The 18,761-nt window shown below is 48.9% G+C and overlaps 1 protein-coding gene across 1 annotated transcript; it reads left to right on the plus strand.

Annotated features, from left to right (window-relative positions):
* The first annotated feature begins 5,921 nt into the window (after nt 1-5,921).
* On the plus strand, nt 5,922-9,452 carry FZD2 (frizzled class receptor 2). Its single transcript, XM_033089044.1, has one exon. It carries the CDS (start codon nt 6,224-6,226, stop codon nt 7,922-7,924), a length of 1,701 nt encoding a protein of 566 aa, XP_032944935.1. The 5' UTR covers nt 5,922-6,223; the 3' UTR covers nt 7,925-9,452.
* The last annotated feature ends 9,309 nt before the right edge of the window (nt 9,453-18,761 follow it).

Here is an 18,761-nt window from a genome sequence, read left to right on the forward strand (position 1 = left end):
CTAACAAACTCAGCCCTGATTTTTCAGCTTTGTTTCCACCACCACCCCCGCCCCCCCCCCAGCCTGCCCACACCTTGCTTTTGCTGGGCCTAGGCAGGTGCTAATTAAAGTCCTTAATTAATAGATCATCTGTTATATTTGTTTAATCCTTTTGTGGCCCATTTTGCCATCCAGAGACCTCGGAGAAGGATGCTGGAGAGAGAAAGGGGGTAACACCTGTACTCTGCCAACTCTACACTCTCCCTCTGTCCCCATAGCCTGGGGCAGCCTTGGAACTTGTCAGGGGGTGGGATGAGGTGATGTAGGGGACTTACAAGTGGGGGCTCTAGGAGATCCAGGCCCGATTATTCTGTGTCGGACTCAAAGGGCCGGTTCCCTGAGAGCTCAATGGAGGGTGGATTCCAGCTCTTTGTGGCCACACTCAGGGAGAGAGCAGGATGGGAAGATTCTCACAGAGCAGAGGAACACCTTGTGGGCTGGGGAAGGAGATAGCTAAGTAGATTCTCTGAAGGCTCAAACCTGTTTTCCACAGAGGGTCTAGGACCTACCCCACTGAGAGTAGAGTATTTTTGTTACTCAAAGAATAAAACCTCTAAGGATCTCAAAGTATCTGAAAAGAGGTTCTCTTCCTCACTCCTCCCACTCCTAAACAGACACACGCACACCCCTTCCCCTCTAGGATGGAGGGACGTCAGTGCTTCGGGGAGGAAAGAGTACCAACCTAGGACTGAGGAAACAAAGAGGGGACCCATAACTCTACTAGAAAGGATGAGTTTTCTGGAAGGAAGGGGTTCTAACAGGAAAGAAGCAAGGAGACAGGGATGCATACAGCTACCTAAACTCATCCCCTTGGCAAGTGAAAAGGGAAAGGCCAGAGACAAGAGGATTTTTGCGTAAGAGTGGGGAGCCTGGGGCAGAGCCCCCATGTTTCCTTAGTTGGGAGAAGTCCCTGTGCTTTCCTGAGCGTGCCTGCGGTGGGCTGGTTGTCATTTTACTTATCTGTAACACACAAGCCTTTCACCTTGTCAAGGTCGCATCAAGCAGGGACCGTTTCAATGATCCAAACATTAGTCTCACAGCCCCCTCCCTACCTCTGGCCCGAAGGTAAAATCAATCAATGTTTTTCTGATCCTCATACAGATGAGGGAGCAGAAGTTAAGGAAGGAAAAATGACTTGCCTAAGGCTCCTCAGCAGGTGTGGGGTGGAGCCAAACCTGCAGCCTGCACATTCTGAGCCCCAGACCAGGTTTCCTTCCTCTCCACCAGCTCTTTGGTCTGCTCTTCCGTCAGGTTGTGATTTCTACCGCCGCAGACCATCCCACGGAATGGAGTGTGTAGCGTCTTTACAGGGGACGCTCAACAATTATTCCATATATCAGATTTGTAAGCCGAGAAATGATTGACAGTCGTGCCCCAGGATTTGGGGGAGAAGTGACATTGGCACTGTGCCCTGGGGACACTTAGGCTCCCAGTCCACAGCGGGAGCCCAAGACCAATGAGAAATGTTTCTCAGGGTGGAACAGCAGCCCGATTTTCCATCAGACGGTTGTCCCCTAGACTGTAAGTTCCTTGAAGCTGGAGCCTGGGTCTCTGCAGACTTTGTAGGCTTGCATATAATTTATTGGATAAAAGTAATAGCTATGATTTACCAAACTTTTAACCTACGAGCATATCAAGTGAGTGCCATATGCCATATCATTTAATTCTCACAAGTGAAACAAGGTAAATAGTAATTCTGACTTGAGGCTCCCAGACCAGCAATAACAAGCCTGTGACATTCTCTTCTGGCCCTACCACTCCTTTTCAGTCTCCTTCCTCCACAGTCTCATGGTCCTTAAATGTTGGCATCCCCAAAGCTTTGGTCTTTCCACCAAATCTGCCTTCCTTAGGTGACTCCAACTGTAGGCTAAAGGTATCAATCTAAGTCTAGCCCAGAGCTCCCTCCTGGGCACTGGGTTAAAAGAGCCTCCTGGGTACTGGGCACCTTCCCCTGGACATACCACAGACTTGACCTGGCTTAACTGTGCTCATTATCTACCCTGTCCCTGTATTTCCTAGCCTGGTTAATGACATCAGGCCATCTAGGTTAGAAACCTGGGTTGGGCCCTCCCTTATCTCTCTCCTCTGCCTCTACACTGCCACAGCTCAGTTCGTACCCTCACCATCTCTCACCTGGTCTCTTGCAATCTATTCCTCACTGGTACCTCTGACTCAGCCAAGTCATGCTCGTCACAGCTCCCCAAATGCGCTTTCTAAAACAAGTGTGACCACTTCCCTTCCCTAAACACTCCAGTGTTTCTGCATCTCCAGGAGGTCAGACTGTGTACATGGTATCTAAGGTCCCTGCTTATTTAAAACCTCATCTGCCATCATTCTCTCAGATGTACATGGGGCTCTAAGAGAGCTAAAATACTTAGACACTTGTACTCCCCACCCATTCCATCTATTTCACCCCACCGTAAGATTGTGGCTTCATATTTCGACAGCTAGTACCTTACACATGGTCCGCAGGGCCCTGTGGGTCTGCCACTTGTTGGCCTCTCTTTTCCTCATCCTACTTTACTCCTCACTCCAACCACACAGGCCTCCATTGCGTCCCCCACCCCCAACTCAGAATCTCTCCCCCATTAGGCTTTTCCATCACCATGGACTTTCCCTTCACAGCACCAAATCCTGTGGCAATTTTACATCCATTTAAGTGACTATCTGATGGATGTGAGTCTCTCCCACCAGAATAGAAGCTCCACAGGAACAGGGGTTCGGTCTGGGGGTCCACATATATTTGTTAAGTGCACAGAAGCGCACAATTCTTATAGACAGTAGAGGTTGTGTGGTGTAGGAGACAGAACATAGCTTCAAGAGCCAAGCAAGCCTGGGTTTAAATCATAGCTCTGCCACTTCCTATGTGATCTCGAGAAAGTGGGCAAGTTTCACCTAAGGTCCAATTCTTCACTGTAAACAAAATGCAGCACCTACTTTGTAGGCATATACATGATGTCTGGGCAATGCTTAGCAGGAGCTCAAAAAATGGGCAATTACCCAGCTACCCAGGGATGTTTGCTGAATGAACATTAATTAACGTAGCTTTTTGTTTTGAAAGCTGCTTTATGATTGTTATGACATTTATTTTTGTCATTCAGAAATTATTTTGGATGTGTAGTCTCATATTTTAAAAATCTGTTGGTTTATCCCCCACTTTGCAGATGGGAAAACAGATTCAAAGAAGTGAAGTGACTGTTCCAAGGCGACGCTGCTAGTGGTAGTTAGGGATCAGGTCCAGGTCAAAGTTCATTAAAAAAGAAATATCAGAGCTAAGTGCTAGATTTATCAAATGACATCATGACGTGTTTAAATAGAGAGTCTGTTAATTTCCTTTAGTTACAGAATTGTTTTAATCAAAAGGCAGGTTGGCGGAGTGGAAAGTGCTGTGGGTAGGCCTGCCGTCTGAAGATGCAGCCTGTGGTCTCGTTCACCCCCAAGTCCCTCACATGAGGACAAGAATAATCATGAAATATCATGGTTTCAATTTCATGTAAAAATACTAGATATATGTAAGATCTTCGTAGAATCATTCTCTTCTGGGATACTATAAACTCTTAAAGGGCAGGGATGCTGCCATTTTCCTCTATGTCCCCCACAGCACCGACCACAGTGGTTTGAAATAAGAAAACCCCATAAAATTGTGTTGAAGGTGTGAAAGACTGAGTCAATGAAAGAATGTCTTTTATTTTTTCCAGTTCCAGCTCTCCCTTTGCCTTGGGGGTGGCTGGGGAAGGATAACTGTCACTCAAGCCTGACCCTAGGGCAGGAAAACAGGTTTGTCATGGAAGGAAATTGAAGATGCTGCATTTCCATTAGAGATTTGCTTTCAATTTCCTATGGGACTCAGCTTCCTAAGTGGAGTGTAGAAACCTATCTTATTCATGTTTGTTTTCACTGCTCAGCTTTGAGGCTTGGTACTAACTTAAGGATGCCCTGGAGGTACAGTAGGATGGAAGATCTGAAGGAACAGCACCTCAGGCTTAGTTTGGGCCCTGCAGAGCAGGAGAGCATAACTTTTCCATCCTCAGATGGCTCCGGGACAGAAGTGGACTTATGGGTGGAATGGAGAGCAAAGGCATATCCTCCTGATTTTGAAGGAAAACTTCCTAAAGTAATGAAAAGTCAACTTCTCCAGGATACAATAAGAAGCATGTTCATGTTATGAAAAATCTGTACTGTATATCATTCAATCAAGAAAAAAAAATCAAATCCTGTCAAACCTGTATCCGTTGTATGAATCCACCTAGAATTTTCTTTCCTTCTCCCTACTCCTTTCTTCTTTCTTTCCCTTACATTTCTTTTTGGTGTTGTTTGTAAAGCAATCCTTTTCTAGATCAGAGCAAGAAACAGTTCTCCAGGCTGGGAGGATTTGGCCCATACTGAGAAGCAAAGGGTTTTTCTAAACTCAATTTTCTTTCTTCTTTTTAAGTAACCACCGCCCCCCACCCCTTCCCTAGAGAGAGACAATAGAAATAATTGATCCATCATCCAGTACCAGGCCCAGGAGATTTACATGCAAATCCTCCCTCTCCCCGCAAAACTCCCCTCTCAAATTTAAAATCCTAGAAGGGGAAAAAAGAAAAAAATCTTTAAACCAGCAGGAACCCTGCTGACCACTGCCACCCACCCAAAACCAGGTGAGAGATGAGGGGAGGGTGAGAATCCACAACAAACCCCATTCTCCTCCCTCACCACTCACACCATCCCTTTCTGGTGTGGAATCACTTAAGATTTGGGTAAAACTCTCCTCTCTCCCAGGAGACAATATCTGGAAGCTTTTAGGGAGCGGAGGCAAAACTGGGGAGGGAGAAGGAAAATTCCCCCAGACGGCCTAAGAAAGTCATCTCTTCACCCAAAACAACCCATCACCCCCCCACTCCCCACCATTAACCTTCGATTAAGACCTCCTCTTTATGGCAACTAAACTTTACTTTGCATAATTAAGATTTGCCTCGGAAGGGGGAGGGAGAAGCCGCAGCTCCAGACCATTCTCCTCCACCTCACCCCTCTCACACCCCCGCCCAACCCTCCAGCTCCGGGCCTCTAAGTTCCTGAGTTTTCTCACTTTGAGGTGCCACCGAACACAAAGAACCATAATGGGCTCCTTTGTGCTCGCTACGGGGCAATTACGCCCCGGAGTCCAGGCCCCTTTAAGAGCCTCTTAAAGAGACAGGCTCTCATTTTTCAGAGGGTTATTTAAGGGTGTGTGTAGGGGGAGGGGCGAGGCAAACTCCTAGGGGTCTACATATAGAGTGAAGTGAAACTTTTGTTTGGACTCCATGAGAAGGGACTGAGAAAAGTCTTTGTGAACTGTTAGTTTTTTAAATGTCTCTCTCTTTAAAAAAATTTTTTTTTAACTTGAGATTTTTCACTTGATCTGAAAAATTGAACTGAAATAGGTGGGGTTCGAGGAGCAGGGGCGGAGGCAAGGATTTAAAGAGGCCCTACCCTGAAGAGCGCCTTGGCCCCCGGAAGAAAAGTGATCCAGGGTTGAGTGGCTTGGGTCCGCGGCAGTTCTGGGGAATGCGTGTCTCCGGATCTCACCGCCGCGACTCCGGAGAAATCCCGTGCTGGGCAAACAGCCCTTAATATAATAATAGCTTGTCTCTTTAAAAGCAAAAGGAGGGGGGAAAGTTTTGTTGGCATCTGGTTTCTGAGCTCATTATGTTGTGGTCGACCAATCCAGCCCTCGGGGCTGGTCCTGGGGTTTAAATCTGATTGGCCAAGAGCGCATTTTGGGATGGTACTTAGAGCTCGACGGGGCGGTTTCAAGGTTCCCTTTTTTGGGGGGCTGAGGAGAGGGCGGGGCCGCTGGCGGGGGCCCCCTTGAAACCGACTAATTGGGATCGGAGAGGCCGAGGTGAGGGCTGGAGGAAGGCACAAAGGAGTCGCTGGGCGGAGAAGGGAGGGGAGAGGCGAGAGGAGGAGGAAGAAGAGGAGAGAGGGCAAGCCGCGCGCGGTGTCTCCGGCTGCTCAGTCCGACCGCGGCGAGCTAGCGGGCAGGCGCGCCGCCCCCTCCCCCGCCCGGCCTCCCCAACTCTGCGGCCGCAAGCAAAGTTTGCAAAGAGGCGCGGGAGGCGGCGGCCGCGCGGCCAGGCGGCGGAGGGGAAGGAGCGCGGTCTCGGGGCTGGGGGCGGGGGCGGGGGGGCGCCGGGGAGCTGGGTGGGGGGCGGCGGCCAGCATGCGGCCCCGCAGCGCCCTGCCCCGCCTGCTGCTGCCGCTGCTGCTGCTACTGCCCGCCGCGGGGCCGGCCCAGTTCCACGGGGAGAAGGGCATCTCCATCCCGGACCACGGCTTCTGCCAACCCATCTCCATCCCGCTGTGCACGGACATCGCCTACAACCAGACCATCATGCCCAACCTTCTGGGCCATACGAACCAGGAGGACGCGGGCCTGGAGGTGCACCAGTTCTACCCGTTGGTGAAGGTGCAGTGCTCGCCCGAACTGCGCTTCTTCCTGTGCTCCATGTACGCACCGGTGTGCACCGTGTTGGAGCAGGCCATCCCGCCGTGCCGCTCTATCTGCGAGCGCGCGCGCCAGGGCTGCGAGGCACTCATGAACAAGTTCGGTTTCCAGTGGCCCGAGCGCCTGCGCTGCGAGCACTTCCCGCGCCACGGTGCGGAGCAGATCTGCGTGGGCCAGAACCACTCAGAGGACGGCTCGCCAGCACTGCTCACCACCGCACCGCCGCCCGGCTTGCAGCCGGGTGCTGGGGGCACTCCGGGCGGCCCGGGCGGCGGCGGCTCGCCCCCGCGTTACGCCACGCTGGAGCACCCGTTCCACTGCCCGCGCGTCCTCAAGGTGCCGTCCTATCTCAGCTACAAGTTCCTGGGCGAGCGCGATTGCGCGGCGCCCTGCGAGCCCGCGCGGCCGGATGGCTCTATGTTCTTCTCGCAAGAGGAGACGCGCTTCGCGCGCCTCTGGATTCTCACCTGGTCAGTGCTGTGCTGCGCCTCCACCTTCTTCACCGTCACCACGTACCTGGTGGACATGCAGCGCTTCCGCTACCCCGAGCGGCCCATCATTTTTCTGTCTGGCTGCTACACTATGGTGTCCGTGGCCTACATCGCGGGCTTCGTGCTCCAAGAGCGCGTGGTGTGCAACGAGCGCTTCTCCGAGGACGGCTACCGCACAGTGGTACAGGGCACCAAGAAGGAGGGCTGCACCATCCTCTTCATGATGCTCTACTTCTTCAGCATGGCCAGTTCCATCTGGTGGGTCATCCTGTCGCTCACCTGGTTCCTGGCAGCGGGCATGAAGTGGGGTCACGAGGCCATCGAGGCCAACTCGCAGTACTTTCATCTGGCCGCGTGGGCCGTGCCGGCGGTCAAAACGATCACTATCCTGGCCATGGGCCAGATTGACGGCGACCTGCTGAGTGGCGTGTGCTTCGTGGGCCTCAACAGCCTGGACCCGCTGCGGGGCTTCGTGCTGGCGCCTCTCTTCGTGTATCTGTTCATAGGCACGTCCTTCCTCCTAGCCGGTTTCGTGTCACTCTTCCGCATCCGTACCATCATGAAGCACGACGGCACCAAGACCGAGAAGCTGGAGCGGCTCATGGTGCGCATCGGCGTCTTCTCGGTGCTCTACACGGTGCCCGCCACCATCGTCATCGCCTGCTACTTCTACGAGCAGGCCTTCCGAGAGCACTGGGAGCGCTCGTGGGTGAGCCAGCATTGCAAGAGCCTGGCCATCCCGTGCCCGGCGCACTACACGCCGCGCATGTCGCCCGACTTCACCGTCTATATGATCAAATACCTCATGACCCTCATCGTGGGCATCACGTCGGGCTTCTGGATCTGGTCCGGCAAGACGCTGCACTCGTGGAGGAAGTTCTACACGCGTCTCACCAACAGCCGGCACGGCGAGACCACAGTGTGAGGGGGTGTCCACAGGCCGGAGCCGCAGTGCGCTTTCCTCCGCCCGGGGGGGCTCCCACAGACTCCTTATTTTATTTTTTTAAATAAAGAACAATCGAAACCATTTCTTTTTTAGGTCGCTTTTTAAAGATAACTCTGCCCAACACCCCATCAGGTTTGTAATTAAAACTGTAAATAGTCTTTGTAAATTTAATTATATATTTTCTATTTAAAAGAAAAAAGAAAAAAAAGGAGCAACGAGGGGCGCCAGGGCTGAGGAAAGGGGGGTGGGGGGGAGTCGAGGGGGTTCTCACCGTTCCTCAGTGCCCTTTCAAACACCACCCCCCACTTCGGTTCGGATTTTTTGGTGATTTGGCAGGCCTGGGCCAGCTGGAAGAGGTGTTGGCTGGTTTGTTACATTCAACTTCTAAAGCCACATCTGTGAGCCTTCTCACTGACGCTGGGCCTGGGGAAGCTGTTGGATACTTTTGAACAAGACTTAGTTGGATTCTCGTTTTATTTTCCTTCCCCCCCCTTTCTCTTCGCACTTGTCCTGTCTGCTTCACTCGATCTTTGGAACCCTCCCAACGGAGATGAAGACGTGGAAGAAAAAAAAAAAAAACCAACGGGTGGGGTGGTGGGGAGAAGGCAGAGAGCGTGTGTGGAATGGCCTCCACCCCGCTGGCCCACTCCCCTGCAGGCAGGAAGATCTTTCTCCGTGACTTTTCAGCTCGCTGCCTCAAGCGCTTGGAGTGAGCCGAAAGTGCTTTGTGAAGTGTATTTTGAAACAAATACACCCCCCCATACACACACACACACACACACACACACACACACACACACACAACACCTTGAGTACTGATCGTGACCGCTTCCAATTTTTAGGAGGAGCATTAATTCGCAAATATTGGGGTTTGGTGATGCACTTGCATCTATCTCTCCCCTTTCCTCTGCAGACTGCTCCCCGCCCGCTCCCCCCACCCCTTCAACCGAATATCTTCTCTGGCATTCAGGTTAGCAGTTTGTGGATTGGTTTGTGTGTTATGTGTGGGTTTTTGTTGCTTGGGTTTTCTTTTTCTTTCTTTTCTTTTTTTTTCTTTTCAAAAAGCAATAAAAATGGGTTGGGTTGGAGGGAGGGGACTGATGGGCTGGTGGGATTTTTAGTTTTCCTTTGACAAAAGACTGGTTTCTTTTCAAACTTGTCCAGAAAGAAGAAGAAGAAAAAAGTGGGTATCTTTGCTTTGGAAGAAGGCTCTGGGCAGGCTCTTTGTGACTGTGGGGGTGGGGGTGAGTGTTTACATGACATTCTATATCTCCAGATTGATAGAATGTTTATAACAGATGTTTCTTATCTTCCCTCTACCCCCCACAAATAAAAGTCAAGACTTTTCTTAAAGTATCTTTGACACTGGTATGAGAATTGCAGTTTCCAATACACATAATTTCCCCCAACTATTTGGAATATTTTAGAATTTTAACTCCAAAGGATTGATTTGAGGGTCAAGGGGGTGGGTGGAACAAGTATGCCACAGAACTCAATTTTTCACCATCTCCTGTTTCTTGATAATAGTGCAAATTAGAAGCTAATAATCATAATAATAAAGTGCATTTAATTATCTTCTAGCAATCTAGCCCTTTAATTGTATTTAACAGGGTTGTAACTTTTTATTAGTTTAACCAAACCACACCTCCTCCTTCCCTTTCCCCCCTGGACCTACTTGGTTGGGGATGAGGTGGAGAAGAGGTTCCCTGCCCCAGACCTTGCTTTTTGAGCTAAATGGTGATGGGGAATATGGTGCCTTAGCCCCCTTTGTTAGCAATCTTTGGGACGAGGGAGAAAGTAAGTTAGACCCCTACTTTAGTGTTTGCGTGTGTTAGTTTATGTTGGGGGAGGGGATCTGGAAATGTTTGGTGGTAATTGAAGTCGTATGTGGGGCTTTGTTTGGAATTGTATGAAGTCTGGGGATTTCAGCGGAGCCCCCTTCCCAAAATATATAACCTTCCCCCAAATCATTTGTGCTGATGGCCAACATTACACGTTAAGACTAGCTCTTCTCAAATGGTGATGTGTGTATGAAGTCCCAACCTGAGATTCCCTCAACTATCAAAGAAGCAGGCTAGGAAGGTGTCACCACCCTGTAGCTCCATTTGTTGCAAAATTCTAAAGGAACCCCACAAGGGCTGCAGGAAAGAGTTAAATTACAAACAAATTGTGAGTCCCTCTCCTGGAAAGAATGGTGAAAGCCTGTGATTGGGGGTGAGGGGTGGATTTTCCAGTGGCTGGGATGGAACCTAGTGGGAAGGGGAGTGCTGGTCTCTGTTGAAGATTTGGGGAGGAAATTCCCCCAGCACCCCAGCTCTGTGTGCTTTAGGTACATTTTTCAGGGAACACCCATGCTTTCAGTGGGAGGAGATGGTATACTAGCAATAATAAACTTTTCCTTCCCCGAGTGGGGGTGGGAGGGAGGGAACTTTGGTAAAGATTGTTCTTCTCAACTCAAAATCTCCTGCCAATAGGGGAAGAGGGCCGGAGAAAACTGGGGGGAAAAAACAAAAAGTTTTATGGAGGAGGATAGATGATAATTGCCTCATAGAAAGGAAAGTTCCTCTAGATGTCCTCCCCTTCTCCAAAGGGATAGCCTTACAGAAAGTAGTAGGGAACTCTCTCCCTACCTGCTCTCATTGCTCTAATGAAATAACTCTTAGAGGAAGGGAGGTGTTAGCCCATGGAGTAAGGAATTTAGGGGAGAAAGTGCCTGGAGCAGAAACCCACAGGTACACCACCTGAGCTCACTGCTATACTGGAGAGGGGTCTCCACTTCCTTGTTTGGAAAACCCAGTTAAGCACATGGGCTTGGAGGTCGGCTCCTGCAGATTTCTAAGTCTCCCTATGGGTTGGGTAGGTTTTAAGTAGGTCGGTGCCTCCCTCTGGAAGAGTGAGGCTTTGTCTGATGGAGAGTCAAGGGCCCAGGGGAAATGCCCGTTACCTGAGGTCCCAGGCCTGGGGCAGATCTCAGACCCCAGCAGCTTTTACCTGCCCTCCCACCTTATCATATCCCACAAAGGTCAAGGTTCAGGGCATCTCCTCCAGACTTCTCCCTCATTGATCAGACTTTGGCTTTTCCTCTCCCCTCCCTAAAACAGTTCCATTAGTTACAAACTGTCCTTTAAGAGCCAGCCCCAGAAAAGGACACAAGTTTTCTAAGACAAAATTCTGAACATCCCCAAAGAGTGAGGATCATTGGGATGTTCAGTAGAACTGTCAGTAGAAGTCAGTAGAACTGCTGACTTCTAGATTATTCCAAGAGCCTCTCCAAGAGGGTCTTGGGGCCCCAGATCTGGGTTAGATTCTGGGAGTGGGGAGATGCTGTCCCAGGGTGCACGGGGCACATGTCTGGGAGAGCTGAGCCCAGGCTCCTGCTGCCACTTCTGAGGCAATGCCCCTTTGAGCAAAAGCTGCTCACTGTAGTAGGTCTGTAGTGAGTCTGTTTCTAGACTCACCCTCCTCTCTTCCAAATGAATTTTAAACCGGGGGTCACCTACCCATCTCAGAACCTGCAACATTTTTGGACCTCCTCCTGGGAGGAAATGGCCAGACTCCCGTGAACACACAGTTTTCCATGTAACTTTAGAGGGTTTACGGTCCATCTATCTGTGCCGGCCTCCCCTCCCCTACCCCCAAGCTAGTTTTCCAATTTCTGGTTTAGACATTTTCTAGTCCTGATTACTGGGTATCTCCTCGTCTCCAAGGGGCAGCTTATACCTTCTCAGACTCCAGTGTCCCCCTGTCTCTAATCGCCTCTGCTATGGAAAGGGAGTACAGGAGGGAAAATCATCAGGCCTACAAAAACAGGAACACTCCAAACCAGATTATTCACTGGCTCCTGTCTCTCCCGTAGGTAACAAGTTATCTAGATGGAGCAGAGTGGAATGAATGTGTAGTGTTTTCATAGCTGAGAGAAAAGAGTAGGAGAAAGAGACATACAGACTGGCCGCGTGTGGGGCTTACAGGCTTTGGCATGAGACAGTGCCTGCTCTGAGCCTTTGTGTACGTCTGACCTCTGAGCTCAGGACCTCATTGGTAAAAGGCGATCATACCTGTCTGGCAGGGTTGTGACGATTAAATTAGATGGTGCATGTACACAGCCAGCATATAGAAGACGCTCAATAAGTCTAGCACTCTTCCAATTACTTAGGATACATTCCTGAAAATACAATAGAATCACTGGATCAAAGGATGTGCTTTTTTGTTTTGTTTTGTTTTGAGGACTCTAACTTATTATTACTGGTAGTTTTAACAGAATAGAATGATCTTTTGTGCTACCAGTTTTTCTACCTGACTCAGGGTGCCAGCTCACTGTCTGAAGCCTTGTCAGGGTGGTGGTGGGTAGTGTTTTTCTCCCTCTCGCCTCTGATTAGGACAGAAATGTCTTACCCGCCTGAGTGAGCAGGGCACACACGCGGGCGGGCTCTCTCTCCAGCTGGCTTTGAAGCTGGCTAATTAGGGCTAGGGCTGTCACAGCTGGCTTCCCCGGTGTCTCCCCCTCCCCCTGCTCTGCCCCATTCCCTGCCTTACAGCCTGAGTGCTCTCCAGCTGCCTAGCCTTCCACTGCAGACTTGTGGCTCTTCCACAGACATGGGAAGGGCCAAGATTTGAGGCCTGAAGAAAAGACAAGATGGAACTTGGGACACGAAACAAGTTCAGAGACCATTGACTGAAATTGTTTAATCCATAGGACTGCCTATGGCCCCCGGACTCCTCCTAATTCCTAACGAAGCCTGGAGAGGAGCCGGCCTGGGCTGGGGGCTGAGCCCTGGGCCCTTTGTTTGAAAGCCAAGCTTTCTGAAGGCTCCAGCCTCCCAACCTGGCCCTTGTAATTAGCCCCAATCAGAGTGTTTATGTCGGGGCCTTGTGCGGAACTCAGAGCTCCATGATTTCATTCCAAACCTGGGGGGAGAGGGGAGGGGAAGGGATTTGTGTGGGGATGTGCAAAACGGAGACTGGGGTTGAGAAGGAGACCTGGGTGAGGGGAGGGGCAGAGGTCCTGGGGTGGAGGTGGGGGGACAACTGCTCTCCACTTGGCCATCGCAGGGGTCAGGACCCCTCCCAGAGTAGCTGGTACCCTGGCATCCTGACTCTGGCTGGGCCTGTACAGCCTCTGGACAGGCTCTGTGGGTGGGTGGGCTTGTGCCAATCGGAAATGGCTTGGATATAATTAAACTAGCTAATCACCAGCCTCAGTCCTGTGAAGGGGAGGGTACAGCCCAGAGCCACAGCTCCCCCAGGAAGCTCCGGTGTCCATATTCTCCTTCCTCTGACTGGGGCCTAGGATGTGCCAGGCTCTGTAGCTGATTAAGATGGTGGAGTCAGAGGATGGGCAGGGAAGGGATGTAGAAAGGGAGAGTGCTCAATTCTCATCCCTGGCCTCACCCTCAAAGGGGTGTGACAGGAGGGAGTGAGCCTGAAGTGGCTGTGCTGGGGTAGGGGTGGGGAGCCACAGCAGGAATCAGCAGGGTGGGGGTGGGGGGGAGGATTCTCAGCCCTTGCTCCCAGGTGGCACTGGGTGTGTCCCAGACTCAAAGTACATTTCCCTTTGGGTCTGGGCCTCCCAGGGAACTCTCTGGGGATGGATGTGGCTTTTAGGGAATTCTGAGTATTGGGTTTAGTGTCCTGTGGGGCGGGGAGTGGACAGAGTGTGGGGTCTGAGCTTATAACTCCCTTGCTTAAAATCCTGCAAGGTCTCCAAGGAGTGTCCCGACTTCCTCCCTCACTCAGCATATAAAGCTTTCCAAGATCTGGATCTGGCTTCTAGCTTTCTAGTCTCATTGCCTACTGTTCTTTCATATACCGCTCTGTGCCAGCCTCCAGAACTGTTTCGTTCTCAGACCAACCATACTCCATGACTTGGCACATACTGTTCCTGTGGTCCTAATGTACTTCTCTTCTCCTAACTTGGACATTACCTACTAACGAACTTACCTGGGGTCAGATGGCCCCTCTGTAGACAGCCATATCCGTAGCCACTCCTGTCTCCACACTGTGTTCTCTCTTGTCACAGCATATCACATTATTGTTAGTTATGCATCTCCATTCTTTACTGTGACCTCCTTGAGAGAGAGTCTGTTTAGTCTTTTATCTGTCTCCCTGAGCCTAGCAATATGCCTAGCACACAGTGGGTGCCCAAGATTACAGGCTCTGGAGCCAGACTACCTGGGCTTGGATCCTGCCTCAGCCCCCTTGCTAGCCGTTGACCTTAGGAAAGTTAATTAACCTCTGTGTATTGTCTGTAAATGGGGAAAGGAATTATATTTACCTTGCAAAACGGGTTTACAGTTTAAACCAATTCAAGTAAAATGTCTAAAGCAGTGTCTGGCACATAGTAAGTACTTAATAAATGCTAATTAAGCTTATTCATTCATGTGTTGGCTGAGTACATGTGTTTTTAGTGCTTCCCATGAGTCAGGAACTTGCTAAGTTCTAGAGATGCACAAATTCAGTCCCTTCCCACACAGAGACTACCATCTTGTTTGTGGAATGAATGAATAGATAAGTATTAGGCGTGGTACTTCCGAGTTTGTTTGGTATATATTTTGTTAAACAAGCTCACTATATAAGTATTTGAGAATGTGTCCAGGCTCAGATGGAGTCATGATATATTTCTTTGGATAGTGTAAAACAAGCAATGAAATTGGGGACGATCCCTTATAACCTTGATACATGTAATCTGGTGTTTGGAGTATGTGGGGAAACTTGTCCAAGACAAAGGGTCCTGGAAGTCTCCTGCTCAATCTTCACTGCTAATGAGAATGTGAAAGAATTTTATTTTCTACAAGGCAGAATAATTACTCTCATACAAACATTCAATGAATCTATCAATCTTTTCATTTAACTCATTCATTAATGAAGGACGCAGTAAGAGGTTCAAAGGAGACTCCAAAGAACAGAAACATAGCCAAGCCATCAAGAATGCTGAAATAAATTTGCTTAATGTAAAACTAGGCGATATCCACTGGGCAATAATCACCTGCATATCCAACAGACACAATTTACGTTTTTATGGACAAAACTCATTTCCATGATCAGTTGTCTGAATTATAAAATAACTGAACAATAATAAAACTCAGATAACCAGCAAGGACACAGTCATCTTTTTGACCATTTAAAATTCTTCAACAGTTTGCCATGAAAAGTTCTGAACGCATCTACTGCAGATGACAAGTGCTGTGTCTTTCTTTCAATCAAAGAGCTTTAGTGCCAATAGGAACCCCCATTTTATCCAGAGAGAGTTGGAAATCTTCCAGCCTTCCCCAGGCCGGCACAGCCTTTGTCCACCTATTCTTCCCCACCCTTAGCTCTCTGGCTCTTCTCTCCCTGGACTTCCTCTTTTCCAGTGCACCACTCACATCTTCTCTAATTGTGCAACCAATCCATGCACCCCTCTACGAGGTAGCTATCATTTATGGAACACTTTTTACATGCTAGACACTTGTGCTAAGCACTGTACATTCATAATACTATTTAATGTTCCAAAGAACTATGAAATGAGTGCTATATCTTTACCTCTTTACAGCAGATTAAAGGAACTGAAGTTCATAGAAGCAGCTGTTTCAAGAGCCTCTAGCTAGCTAGTCAGAGCAAAGGCAGTCAGATTCTTAACCTCAGTCCCAGAAATACAAATGGAGACGTTGATCCTGGCAACTGTCATAATTGGTAGTGGATTCTGGAGTACTGTGTTCAGATGGATTCTGAGGCATCCTCTTGGTTTAGTGGGAGATAATGCTGGAATCCCCTAGTGACACCGGTCATGGTCACAGAATCCAAGAATGGAAAGGTTGGCAAGCGCGCCATGTGTTTGTCAGGCTGTCTTTATACTACGTTGTCTCCTGCATCATTACCTGGACTATTTTTTTTTTTATTTTTTTACATTTCTGACGTCAGCCTCTCCCCATAAGACCTGAGCCCTGAGCCCTCGGTGTCTAGATTTTAATGCCAATTTTCTAGGTTTTTGCTACTCAAAGTGTGATTCCATCTGCTTTCTGCCCTGCCCCGCCCTCCCAACCCCCAAAAGTGCCATCACCTTGAGCTTGTTAGAAAAGCAGAATCTTGAATCTGACCTCATACCTACTGAATCAGAAAGTGCTATTTTAACAAGATTCCCAGGGGATTTGTTTGTATATTCAAGTGTGAGGAGCACTGGTCCAGAGGACCTCTTTTCTTAACTGCACTTGCCCCCACCTCAGCAGCCAGAATCATCTGGACCTGCAAGACCAGGGTTTCTTTCTGGACTATTTTAACTGAGGCATGAAGACTTCAAATCATCCTCCCCACACTGGAAGGACCTTGCAGGATTCCCCGGCTTTTCTCACTAGGAGTGTGAGTTCCTCTGTTGCTGCTAGCCACTCCACTATAGCTCAGCACTGTGTCCTTTTCTGGTTTCTGAGTCTCTACAGAGTCTCCCTGGGGGCTCAAAAATCTAGCCCAGGGGGGCCTGATAGTTCAATTGGTTAGAGCACGTTGCTACTAACCCCAAGGTTGCCGGTTCGATCCCTGCATGGGCCATATTGGGCTGTGCCCTCTTTAAAAAAAAAAAAAAAAAATCCAGCCCAAACTTTCCCCCTAGGCTTTGAGACCTCTGCCCCTTCTCATAGGGCCCAAGGCATTGGGGTGGAGTTGGACAGCACAGAGATGTGGAGGAGAAATAGTGGTCGAATCTGGGAGCAATAGCTGTTTATTTAATCACTGGGTCAACCAGTGTTGTTGAGAACTGTTCTGTGTCAAGCACTGGGATCACAGCAGTGAATAGAGCATGGTCTCTGCTCTTGGAGAAAGTGGACATGTAAGCAGATAATTGCAATATCATGTCATACAAAAGGCAAACACTGGGATTATCAGGAAAAAGACAAGGGCATTCTATGCAGAGAGAAAAACGGGCAAAGCTATGAAAGAATACAGCATGATCAGGGAACACTGAGAAGGAGAGCGTGCCTGGGACATAGGATGAGTGTGGAGGAGAGTGACAGGGCTGATCTAAGTGAGGATTTGGGCTGATCCCCAGCAAAATTTAAATCTCACGCTGGCTTGGCTGTACAGCACATGTCTGAGCCACCCCTGCCTGCTCTCAACACCAGACCTCATTTTTTTACTGACTTCAGCCAATCCGAATCAGGAGACATGTACACACACACACACACATGCACACACCACAGAGGACATATTAAAGCCAAACGTTAGTGGGTTTTGGATCTATGCCCTTTCTCCAATCAACGGCTGACTGGAGTCTATCCTTACCAACACCCCCTTTCCTTTTCACACCAATAGGGGCAGGAATGGTCAGTGAATTTTAACTTCCTGGGAAAGAACTCTAGGGCAGGACTTTGGGTCTCCTTGACTTGAGACATGGCTGGAGATGAGGGCAGGCCTGGATACACGTATGTACGAGATCTGACTGTGTGACTGTGCCTCTGTGCGTGTATATGTGTGAGTGTACACGTGTACACTTCTGGAGAGGGGCTTGAATTGGTTGCCTTGAAGTCTCAGCTGAGAGATATAATCCCAAATCCTTGTCAGAGAAAGACGGATAGATTGTTCCATTGGTGCCCTTCTGGGATTCATATGGGAAAGTTTTTGAGGGTCAAAAAGTGAGGTGGCTTTAATACATAACTTCACATTCTTTGACTCTCTTCCTATTGAGAGATGGAGTCCATGCCACCGTACCTTGAATCAGGGCTACTCTTACCAGTTGAATTGTGGTGGAAGTGATGTTCTGTGACTTCCAAGAATGGGTCATGAAAGACTATGTGGCTTTAACTTTGTTCATTGGTATCCTCTCCTTCTGAGCGGCCTGAGTTGCCATGTAAGTCAGACTACCCTGAGGCCACCATTCTAAAGAGGCCACATGTAGTTCTAGCTGAGTCCAACTTTTCAGCCATCCCCACTCACATACCAGACATCTGGGTGAAACCATGTTGAATCCTCCAGACCAGGCTATCCACCAGCTGACTACCATCAAGTGTCCTCAACGATGCCTGTGGAACAGAAGAATCACTCAACAAAGCCCTATCCCAATTCCTGACCCATCAAATTGTGAGATACAATAAAATGGTTGCTGTTTTAAGCTGCTAAGTTTTAGGGTACTTTGTTATGCAGCAATAGACAACTGAAACAAATGGAACTAATAATAAAGTTTATTAAGTACTTATTATGTGTCTAGCACTGTTCTAAGTTTTTGACATGTGTTAACTCATTTATTCCTGAGAAGAGGATACAGAAACTCGAGCAGTTAAGTAATTTTTTCAAGGTAACAGTTTGTGTAATCACTTGAAGTTGAACCCAGGCAGTCTGACACCCGAGCCCGTGCTCTTACCCCCACCTCAGACTGTAGAACAATAGAGATTAAAAGGATCTTAAAGATCACAGGACTGAATTCGTTTATTTTACAGATAAAGAAATGGAGAACCAGGAGGATTAAATGAATCACCCCAGGACCTCACAGCATATTTTTGCTGAGTCAGGATCAGATCCCAAGTTTGCTGACTCTCAGTCTGGGGGAAAAACAGGATGGAACATTGTTCTATCTCAACACACCTTTCCTCTGAACCACCATACCTGCCTCCTCTCCCAGGATCACGGTATCAAAAGGCTTGGTTTCAATCTCTACCGTTCACTGTAGATGTGCAAAAATGACTAGCTCCTTTTTAGGGCTTCTGGGTGTACACACACACGCACATCCCTTTTCATCAGAGCTAGGTAAAATTTCTGTTGATACCATCTCAGGGATCAGGAGTTTTACTTTCAAAGACCTGACTCAAAGTCCCACATTAGGAATTTCTCCTGTCCTTCTTTTCTTTCCATTTTTTTC

Source organism: Rhinolophus ferrumequinum, chromosome 21 (genome assembly GCF_004115265.2).
Source record: "Rhinolophus ferrumequinum isolate MPI-CBG mRhiFer1 chromosome 21, mRhiFer1_v1.p, whole genome shotgun sequence".
NCBI lineage: Eukaryota > Metazoa > Chordata > Mammalia > Chiroptera > Rhinolophidae > Rhinolophus > Rhinolophus ferrumequinum.